The 11,722-nt window shown below is 40.4% G+C and overlaps 1 protein-coding gene and 1 long non-coding RNA gene across 7 annotated transcripts in view; one reads left to right on the forward strand and one right to left on the reverse strand.

Moving 5' to 3' along the window:
* LOC110067114 (putative E3 ubiquitin-protein ligase HERC1) overlaps nucleotides 1-11,722 on the forward strand; it is a 302,388-nt gene that overhangs the window by 98,923 nt on the left and 191,743 nt on the right. For all 6 annotated transcript variants that reach the window (XM_089295099.1, XM_089295101.1, XM_089295095.1 and 3 more), the window contains exons 16-18: nucleotides 7,051-7,209; nucleotides 7,939-8,077; nucleotides 11,121-11,312. In XM_089295099.1, the coding sequence (XP_089151225.1) occupies nucleotides 7,051-7,209; nucleotides 7,939-8,077; nucleotides 11,121-11,312 (490 nt within the window). The remainder of the gene's footprint in view (nucleotides 1-7,050; nucleotides 7,210-7,938; nucleotides 8,078-11,120; nucleotides 11,313-11,722) is intronic.
* LOC149108131 (uncharacterized) lies at nucleotides 142-1,477 on the reverse strand. The gene is made up of 2 exons (XR_016208883.1): nucleotides 785-1,477; nucleotides 142-563 (listed from the first exon to the last, which is right to left on the reverse strand). It is a non-coding gene; the product is annotated as an uncharacterized LOC149108131 (long non-coding RNA).

An 11,722-nucleotide genomic window follows, 5' to 3' on the forward strand; every position in this document is an offset into this window, starting at 1 on the left:
ACAAAACAACGACTTTGGATGACTGTAGATGTCCTAATGGTTAATATTATTGGTTTTGAGCAAAAAAAAAAAAATCAAATTTACAACATACAGTCAAAGCACAAAGGGTGCATAACTTTTTTTGTCACCATATGAACCTGCTTTTTCTTATTCATCTGGAAAATGAAAACCCTCGAACTGGAAGTCATCTTCAAGTCCTGGTGGAGGAAAGTGTGCTCTAATGCAACACACTGCACATGATGGCAAAGGGACTCATTTCTTTGCCAAGAATACCCCAGCACCATCTGACAAGTTGACGATAGGCTATGTGCCTGTTAAGTTTATGTTGGGGACCTTCATGGGACTGAGAATACTGCTGCTTATATTGGTACCAGGCTGTCTGCAGTATCCATCTATTGAGACAAACAGCTTGGAAACCTGGATGCTGAGTTATACAAACTGGGGCTTCAGCAACCTCCCCCATCTCTACTGCCTCCCTGTTTTTGTTGCACATTTGAGGAAACTCTGAACAGCACGTACATTCCTCATTTCTGTTCAGTATTTGGCAATTTCCACATGTACACCTAAAGTAAATAAGCTTTGTTTGACTTGGATTTATTGCACAGTAAAAACATAAGAACCTATCCCAAACTTTTCAGGATAGCTTAGAAGGTTCTTTATCATTTAATGTCTGAGAATCCGGCCTAGTTAAGTATGCAACAGGTTCTGTCAGTAATATCCTTTCGAAGAATAGCAGAATCTAATCTGAAATTATAATATTTGTGTCAGTCTTACGAGGTCTTACATGCGTTTTTCTCTGATTTCTAAACAAGAAGCAGATCCACTTGCAAGCTCAAACACGGCTCAGTTTGTCAGCACTAGAACAAACCAAACATATAGGTTACTAATAATAACTAAATTAAAAGTTATTTGTTTCGTTTCAGAGGTAACGATGGCAATCGTTCCTTTTCTAAAAAAAAGTAGGTTAGCTTAAAAATTATGTTTCATAATCTTGTTACAGTTCTACAAAAAATGGAGTATATTGTGTTGTTGATAGGAATAGGGATTCAATATTACAGAGTTTCGGTACAATCAACTTAACTCCAGGAGGGTGATTTTAAACTGGTTTAGTAAGGTCTAAAATATAGCATAGCAGTGGATATTGCCTCTCTAAATGCTTGTGATATCACAATAGCTATGAATAAAACGAACAAAAACATGCAACAACGATTTTGTTTTTATTCTTTTTTTATTGTGTTTGTTTACAATTCTCGAGCACATGAGCGTTTGATCTTCACTGCATCTCCAAAACATCAAACGCCATTTAATTCATGGTGTGCCACGACGGATCGGTTAAATTGTATTGTTTAAGTTAGCAAATATATCCAGAAACTCTTACCAGTCTGAATTTCTGGTACGAGCATTTTCGTCCTCATGTTGATGCTCCTCTTGTTGCACATGTAGTAATATGCACGTGTAATCAGATGCATCAGCACATTCTATCACATCGGCACTCACTATGTATGCATAATGAGTATGTATAATGTAGTTTCTTGAATAATAAATCATTCGATCATTTACACAGCAACGTGTAACATGGTGGCAGCGGGTTAAGCCATTTTAAAGCGTTTTAAAGAATCATGGCTTCGCCTACCTTTCCATTCCCGTCTCTGAAAACGACGGGCGACGATAAACATGACATGGAAGTGTACATCGAAGATTTAGTGGATTATTGTGTTATGCAGAACTGGTACGACCCAGCGAAGGAAAGTGATGAACAGAAATGGACTAAACCGGACAAAGCGATGGCCTGCCTTTGAGCATCTCTGTCTCCAGCAGCGAGATCGATATACAAGTACAGTTTGGGGCTGACCGAAGAGAATCAGAAGAAACCTCACCTAGTTGTGGCTGCGTTGAAAGAATTTTATGGTGCTAGTATCGGGGTTTCTGGCGAACGACAGAAATTTCTCGGCCTCATTCAAGACGAAAGTGAGTCTATCGCTTCGTGGGAAACAAGAGTCCGCAACCAGGGCGCACAATGCGAGTACGAGAATTTTGCTGACGAGCTCGTGAGAGATCAGTTCATCGCTGGTTTAGCATCCGAAACGCTTCGCGTCAAACTGATCGGCAAAGGCCACAGGCATCGGGACGTCTCACAAACAAAGGTTACCTTGAAAGAAGTGGTCGAAACTGCGAAATGCTTTGAAGCCACTACCTACGCCAACCAATTGATGAAGACTGCTAGAGGCAATCAAGAACAGGTGAACTTGATACAGTGGCAAAACGAAAGTTGTGCGAGCTCAGATTGATACCGCATCCACGTGCAACACTATGCCTGAAAGTTTGTTGCGAAAGCTGTTTCCCAGCGCTAAGATTTCAAAGACAAAGACCACAATCAGCATGTATGGAGATCAGACTTTGCGGCCAAAGGGTCGGGTAACTCTGTGTTGCGAAAGGAAAGGGAAACTACACCTCTTAGAGTTCCTAGTAGTAGACATCCCACAAGGAAAACCACCACTTCTCAGTGGTCGAGATGCACAGGCTCTGCACTATTTAATGATCTATGCAGACGAAACTCGTGCAGTTGACAGAGAGGGCACCGATAGCAAGAAAGCGACGCCCCGTTCACCTCTCCAACCTGGAACGATTACAAAGGAAGATGTTCTAGAACACTACGCCAGCGTGTTCAGACCAGGCCGCGGAAAACCACTAGGCAGCCCCTTGCATATCGAAATGGACCCTGATGTCACCCCTGTCCACGCCCCAAGGCGTCGAGTTCCAGTGGCCAAACTTGACAGAGTAAATGACGAACTAAAGAGGCTCTGTGATGACGGAATCATCAAGCCAGTAACAGAACCTACGGAATGGCTCTCCAATATTCTGGTCAAAGAGAAACCTAATGGAAAGCTGAGGATATGCATAGACCCAAGTCAGACGATCAACAAGACGATCAAAAGACCGATCTACACCATCCCAACAATCGAAGAGAAGCTACCACTATTGACAAAGGCGAAAGTATTTACTATTGTGGACGTATTGGAAGCCTTCCACACCATCGTATTGGATGACGATTCGTCACTGCTCACCACATTCCTGGGGCCAAACGGACGTTATTGTTACACACGCATGCCATTTGGTATCTCTTCGGGACCAGAAGAATACCAACGTCGACAGCACAAGTTCCTGGATGGTCTCCAGGGTATCATTAACATTGCTGATGATATCTGCATATTTGGATGTGGTGACACCAAAGAAGAAGCGGATATTGACCATGACCGAAATTTGATCGCCCTATTAGACAAGTGCAGTGACTATGACCTACGACTTTCCGCGAAGAAGCTGCAATTCAAGGCCAGCTCGGTTACCTTCATGGGACACAAACTTACTGACAAGGGCGTGGAGCCTGATCCGTCTAAGGTGACAGCCATAAAGGAAATGCCAAGGCCAACAGACAAAGCCGCTGTTCAACGTTTTCTGGGCATGTGTCAGTATCTCAGCAAATTTTGTTGGAACCTGTCTGAAACCGTCCTACCCCTCAGGGATTTAACCAAACAAGACGCAGTGTTCGCATGGTCCAACACGCATGAAAACTCGTTCAACTCAGCAAAGCAACTCATTGCCTCAGCAACTGTTCTTCGATACTATGACCCGTCTTCTCCTGTAACCCTCCAAGTTGACGCGTCAGAGAATGCCATTGGAGGAGTACTTTTGCAGGACAGCCAACCAGTGTGCTTTACCTCGCACACTCTTAGCGCCACGGAAAGGAACTATGCCCAGATCGAAAAAGAATGCCTCGCGATAGTCACCTGCATGAACAAGTGGCATCAATATCTTTACGGAAAGAGCAACATCACAGTTCACACGGATCATCAACCTTTGGAGGTGATCTTCAAGAAGCCTCTGAATCTGGCCCCACGCAGGTTACAAAGGATGATGCTAAAACTCCAACGGTATCAGTTCACAGTCAACTATAAGAAAGGGAAAGAACTATACGTAGCAGACACTTTGTCGCGTGCAGCCGTCAACGATCCAACTTTAATTGACATTCAGCAAGCCGAAGTGTTTCGCCTTGAGCTAGCTGAAATGAACCTCAAACCGAGTCAGGTTACAGCTGACACACTACAACGCATCAGAACTGAAACCAGCAAGGACCCCGCCATGGCAGCTCTGTATGAAACAGTAATGAATGGTTGGCCTGACGAGAGGAAAGAAGTTCCTGAGCCACTCAGGTTGTATTGGAGCTACAGGGACGAAATCTCGGCATACGACGGTGTCCTTTACAAATCACACCAAGTTATCGTGCCTACTTCGTTGAGACCCGAGATGCTCAAAAAGATCCACAAGGCACATCAGGGTCCTGATAGCAGTATACAACGGGCCCGTGAAGCTCTCTTCTGGCCTGGGATGCAAGCTGCCATTTGAGAAGCGTGCTTGGCCTGTGGAATTTGTGCTCAGTATCAGGCTGAACGGCCAGTCAAACCCATGCTCTCGCATGATGTACCCTCACGGCCCTGGTCCAAGATAAGTGTGGACCTGTTCCAACTCGACGGAAAGCATTATCTTGTGATGGTAGACCATTACAGTGATTATTTTGAGCTAGACTCTCTGAGGAGTACAACAGCTAGCGCCGTTATCAAAGTTATGAAACGAAATTTTGCCCGTCATGGCATCCCAGACGAGTGCATCAGCGACAATGGGCTGCAATTTGATAGCTACGAGTACTCGCGATTCGCCCGGGATTACGGTTTCAACCTTGTCAAGTCATCTCCATACTACAGCCGCGGTAATGGGAAAGCGGAATCCGCTGTAAAAATCGCCAAGAATATCCTGAAGAAGTCACGTCATGAAGACCCATATCTTGCCCTCTTGGCCTATAGGAACACTCCTCAGCAAGGACATGCTTACTCACCAGCGCAGAGACTTATGTCCCGAAGGCTACGTGACCTTATTCCCATGGCTACAAGTCAACTTCGACTGCAAACAGCCTCGCCAAGATTGGTTGTGCAGGATATTGTAGGAAGAAGACACCGATCAAAGATGCAGTATGACAAGAAGGCATCAACGCTACAGAGGGAGTTCTCACCAGGGGAGAAAGTATTTGTGAAGCCTAACCCCAAGAATAAACACAAACCATGTATTTACGGCGAAGTAGTCGGAAACCCAGCTCCAAGGGCTTGCCTGGTAAGCACCCCGTTGGGGCCGATTCGTCGAAACCACAGTCAGATCAGGAAAGCCCACACGAAGCCTGCTCACCACTATCAAGCAGAGCCGGCCGACTTGGAAACAGCATCTTTACCTGGGGCAGAGACGTGCCAACGGAACAAAACCAACAGTCAACCCAACCGATTGCAGAACAAAACCAACAGACGGACCAAACAGCCGTAGAGCAAAACCAACAGGCGGACCAACCAAGGCCGGGGCGCTGGATCTAGAACCTACACAACCGAGTGTCACGCAACGGAGATTGACAAGACATAGAAATATGCCTTCTAGGTTTAAAGACTATGTTATGAACATTGTGCACTCTCTCAGACCAGTCAAATGAACATTAACATTGACCGAATGTTTCATGATCACCGTTATTTTACTTTGTATATATCTTTCTTTCCTGTTTCTTTCAAAAGGGGAAGGGTGTTGCACATGTAGTAATATGCACATGTAATCAGATGCATCAGCACATTCTATCACATCGGCACTCACTATGTATGCATAATGAGTATGTATAATGTAGTTTCTTGAATAATAAATCATTCGATCATTTACACAGCAACATGTAACACTCTTCTAATTCTCCTTCTTCTTCCACACCTTCTTCGCTGGAAGAAAACTCTGGTTCGAACTGGTATGGCCGGATCACATTTTGAGGGATATTTTCATCGTCAATAGAAAGACTTGATTGAGATGAATGCGAAGAGGTTTCGTCATCAGACATTTCGAAGCGGCTGAAACTAAACTAGCTCAATATACTCAGTTCAGCTCGCTAAACTCCTCATGCAAAACAAAAGCGAAGCAATGTGGCATCATGATCTGACGTCACATCTTAATCCGCTGGCCGTTTAAGCTCCCGCGATGAAAAGGGAACATGGCGTATGCAATCCGAAGCTTTGGATCGATTTTTTCATGAAATCATTCATCATCGATATAAATTATCGCTGTCAAATTGATCCATCCTATGTTAACATCAATACAAAAAATAGTAAAATTAGCCTTGAGTTCCCCTTTAATATGACGTTTTATTGTAAGTACTAGATATGACTGACTACAATTTGGTAATTTCTTGAAATTCTTGACCATGTTTGCATGCAGTATTGTTACCTATACCTATAAGGTACATGTATCACTATATCTCAAAAAGAACCATTTGCAAGATTTCACATGGTCAGGACCATGCATAGTATTTCGAGTGTGAACAGTATCAGTGGATTGACCTTTGCATGCAACATACAAGAATTGAAAAGTCAATTTGTATGTGGCTCCCAAGGCTGTGGTCTAAGAAAAATTACAAGGAGCCCAAAGGTTCCTAACTATGAAATCCTGGATGCCCAGCACTTAAGCTTATTATGAAGAAAGTAAGTTTTTCCAGTCACCCAAAGGGAAAATTAGTTACCGGTAGTCACCTGTGGCACCCGTGTGCCTCTAAAATCAGCATTGTGCTGATTTGAAGTGATCTTGGGACTTGCATTTGACATATGATGCAACTGAGATGCAATGTTTAACTCAAGCAGCAGTGTTTAGTTCAAGTTGTTTAAGTGTATCCCTACTGGCTCACAAATTATATTTTTATCTAGCATGTGGCATAGTAAGCATAACACACTATACAATCAAAGAAGAGAATGTTTTTTTTGATAATTATCTTTAACTCATGCTGTTGCCAGGGTGGGATGGTTGTTTAAGAAACACTGATACCTTAGTTTATTCTAAGTAGTTTTTTTGAATTTTGAGAGAGACCAGAAACACTTCTGATATTTTCTACTAGTGAGACTGTCATGTTGTGTCTGTAATATGAACTTTCTGGTGATTTTTTACTTCAAAGAACAACTGAAAAGTTCTATTTACAAATGTGTCTTGTAGGAAAAAGATTTCGCTCATATTGAGAGTGAGGTCTGTGACAATGTTATACCCACAAATGGTAGCAAAGCAGGCCAAGAGGACAATCATTCTTACCTTCGGCAGTTGTTGCTGTCATTTCTGAAGCATTTGCTAGCACATTGTCATAGTCCAGACTCAGTGGTAAGTAAGACTGAAACAATTGTGACTGCTGGTACATTAGGCAATAACAAGTGAACCAAAATAGCTGTCCTACAGAAATTGCAATTGAACTCAATTCCAAAGAACTGAGACTTTCTGTCATCAATACTCCTGCATGTTCCTCGAGATTGTAAGCAAAGTGTACGGTGAAAAATATTGACAACTGCCATTGAGTTATTCTGTTTCTGGAAGGTGAATTTAGATCTGCAGCTGGTATCAGTCATAGCTGATTTAACAAGCTCAGGAAATTAAATTGCTGAGCTCTGAAGCTTGGAAGTCTGAAAGTAAAAGACAATGGGAAATGTGGAGTGGCCATGAATGTCAGGAGTCATATAAACCTGTCACCCTGATTTTACTATTGCAAAGGAGGTACATGTATAAGGGCTCAAAGAAAGTGCTATCTGGTTGTCTGGTACAAGTAGATTCTCCCTCTGGGCAAGTACCTTTTCATTCTCACTTGCCTGATAGGTAAGGGATCAGGCAAGTTGTCTGCCAACTAAAATAATCATTACAAGAGCAAACTGAGTCTTGCCCAGGGCAAAAGATAATTGTCCTAAGGGCAAGCTGGAATTAAATGTTTTTTTTTTTGGAGCCCTGGGTATACATGTAGAACCAAAATTTGAGGTCAGATCATAGTCAGATTTATCAATTTTAAATTCATGTACAAAAATGCAGATATGGCAATCCATGTTCTCTTTTTCCTATTTGTAGAATGATACTGCCACAAAAGTTCTTCAGAACCATTTATTCCTCTTACTTCCTTGTGCTGGTGAAGTAATGGATCAAGCTTATAGATTGTTAACACGCTACACAGGATCAGCAGCTAGTTATGTCAGAGATAAACTGCAAGGTACTGTTGAAGTGACTCCACAGGATTGATATTGTTAGTGTGGTAGGAGTTGTAAAATAACTGTTAAATATAATGGAATAGAATTATACTCAGTTGAAACTGGAGGTTAGTCTCCATTCCTTTTTAACTTGGGAAATATTATTTTCCAAGTTGTAGTGGTGAAGTGATTTCACTCCTGCACCACGTCACTCCTTCACTCCTTCACTCCTTCACTCCTTCACTTCTTCACTTCCTGTTAGACATTTGAAACCCTGGAGGGGAACTCCCATATGAAAATGTCAGGGATGCTCGTCGGAAAATTTGAATTTAGCTCCTAAAGGAGACTAATATGGGAGTTGCTTGAGCTTCATTAGACCCCTAAAAGATACCACTTGAAGTGCCTATGAAGTGAAAAATAATTGCTGCTGATTTGAAAGGCTTTTCAAAGTAAAGAAGAATGGCGTTTTCCTTTTTGGAATATCTTTTTTCGTTTTAGAGATATTCATGTTTTGTATGACACGTTTTGCACCTGTCGTGCCGTTGCCATGACAGCAGTTATGCCACTGGTCCTGTTTTAACTAAAACTAACATTACCAGATTTTATCTTAAACAAGGATCATCCACTCCCAACAATCTAATGGGGAGAGTTAAGACAATATGGGAATCATGTGTGTTCTGAGCAAGACCCTCAGTCCCTTTTCGAAGGGTTGCAAATTGGCATATTTGGTTTTTCACAGAAAGAGACTGGAGCCAAAAGTGTTGCCATGGCAACAACACAGAAGGTGTCATTTTGTTTCTTTTGTGATGCACATTTGTGGTGCCAAGTTTGAAGAACACTGCTCCAATATTTCTAGAGATATTCTTGATTCAGGGTTTTACTGTTCAAGTGGAACCACCTGTGACGCTATCACTTTCCTCATTTGCATAATACAAAAACGTAAATATTCCTGGAATGAAAAAAGATGTTCCAAAAAGGGAAATGCCATTCTTCTTTACTTTGAAAAGCCTTTCAAATAAGCAGCAATTATTTTTTACTTCATAGGCACTTCAAAATGGAATAGGTTTGATTACTAGCCACTGTTCAAGAAATTATCCCGTGTGCAGTTGTAGACTTGAGAGATCAGCGGAAATCCAACCTAAAAACAGAAATTAAATGAGAGTGTTTCTTTTAATTATTGTTTCTTCGAGTGCACTCTAAAGGATACTTTGACAGCTAAAAATGGTGACATTTCGTCGTCAACACCTTAAGTGAGACCAGAATCCTTGATTTGTACCCGAGACAATGACCTTCCCTGACCTTTTCATATAGGAGTTCCCCCCTGTTTTTGAACATCTGCAGTCACTTGCAATGCACTGTGTCAATTTAGTCATTCTTTGAATTTTCTGATGCAAGTACTCGATATTTTACCACAGAAATACCCTACATAGAATAGATTTTCACACGAACATTTTTGTAAATAGAAGCTACCTGTAATTAAATGAATAGCTCGTTTCCCGAAGGTGCCCACTCATACAGGTTTAACCATACTTGATTGCCAAAAAAAGAGGGCATTGAAAGTCACAAAATTGACGAGCTGTACGAATTTTTGAATGATTCAAGCCATGATTAAATGTTTTAGACGATCAACAGTCAAGAGAATTGAGGAGAATTCAAACGACTTGTTCTGCTGTTTATTTATATGAGATATTGTGCTGTCCGTGTGGTATAGTGACTCTATGCTGAACACATTTTTTTTAAATTTCTAAGATGACAAAAGGTAACAAAGAGAGAAAATATTACTGATACTGGCTGGGAAAATAAAGAACGAAAAAAATGAGAGGAATGAAAATGAGAGTTATTACTTGCTTTGGTGATGGGACAAGAAGCGGTACCTTCTTTATAATTGTCTTGGTCTCTCGGACCGATAGCTTCATGAATGTTTTCAACACTGTTACATCTCCTTGTGTATTCTCTTACTGTTGCGTTTTGCACTATTTAAAACTTAACCTATGGATTAAAACCTCGAGTCAGTGGCATCAAAATTGTAACTGGTTACAGACAATCCATTTTCTAAGTTGAGTGGCTAATAGCCACTTTGATTTGTCTCCCTTTTACTTTCAATTCTGTTTTGGAATTACATTTCATTGCATGGTTTATTGGAGAGAATAAAAACACAACAACAAGTGTTGAGAAATTGCATTGCCTTATTTATGATTTTGCGTCATCAAATGCAAACTCTGCAAACTTCAGTCCAAAGAAAACTTTTACCTGTTTCACGTAAATATACCCGTAATTTCATATCTGAAACAATAAAATTGATGTTGTACCTTTATTTACCACCTCATATACAGTGTACATAGTAATTTATTTACAATGGACTTATACATGTATACAATTACCTCAGTAACTCTTTGTAGTATTATTTGACTAGTAAGTTTGACTTGTAAAATCAAGAGCAAATAATCTAATAATTATTGTTTTAGTACATGTAGAATTCTACATGAGCATGTAACTGAAATTTCCTTCAATTGACCATTGCCAATCATTTCTCTACTTTGTAGTAAACACCATGCTATAGAGAAATTGCGAGGAGTGAATTGTCATTTTAATTTTCCGCACTGTTAGCGTTCTTATCAATTTCTTCGACAATTTAGAGCTTAAAAGTCCAGAAACTGTTAATATCCTCCTCTGAGTTTTCTGTGGAATGAAATTATCCCTTTGCTTCTGGATGTTCCCTCCTTAACTTCTGTAAAATGAGAAAACATTGCTATTTCATCTAATTATGACCTGCAGCTACTGCACACTAATGGCTGATAGTGTACGAGTAGATCAGCCAATCAGATTGCAGCATTTGCATTAGTATACTAGAAGAATTCTACTAATTATTGTTAGGTGAGGATAGTTCACAAGGTTGTTAGTCATGATATTTATGAAAGTCCAAGTGTCTACATGTATTGTTTAGTTTTGCATTTTTTTTTTTAAGTTAACATGTTCAACAGTTATGATTATATATAAATTTAAACTTGTGACTAGTTGCAACTATATGTATTTTAGTACTAAAAGTCAAATAAACTTCATTTTCAGGTGTAGTATATCAGTCTGTAGCAGGTTCTACATTATCTCTACTTGTTCATTCTTTATTGCTCTTGCCACTGGAGACCATCAAGCCATTACTGCCATCATTCCTGGCTCTTCTACCATCTATAGATAGACTAAATAAGGCTCTCCCTTCAGCAGTGGTACTAGAGGAACAAGAGCTAGAGTGGCCTATTCAAGGTAAGCTTGACATCTTTTAAACTTTGTCACTAACCACTGGGCCAGCAACCTTTTTAATCTACAAGCTTGGGAAAGGTTTCGACAGGCCAACTTGGAGGCTTTCTTTCTTACATCCCATTCTGAAGAAGCATTTGCTTTAGCTTTTACCAACCACAGTTTACCAACTACCAGTTACAGAACATTGTACACTGAATGATTGATACCAGCAGTGCCAATTTTTATGTAAGGAAAAACAACATACATGTACCATACATTTGTGGTGTAAAGTACATGTAGTTTAAGTATTGATTCTCTCAAATGATTTGACTCTAATTAGAAACATAGAAAATATCTTCTTGAATTGAACAACAACAAAAAAAAACAACAAAAAAACCAGAGATCATTAAGTTTATTATGTTCAAAAAGTCAGT

Source organism: Orbicella faveolata, unplaced genomic scaffold (assembly GCF_042242905.1).
Source record: "Orbicella faveolata isolate gen_17 unplaced genomic scaffold, um_ofav_v1 contig_26, whole genome shotgun sequence".
NCBI classification, from domain to species: Eukaryota; Metazoa; Cnidaria; class Anthozoa; order Scleractinia; family Merulinidae; genus Orbicella; species Orbicella faveolata.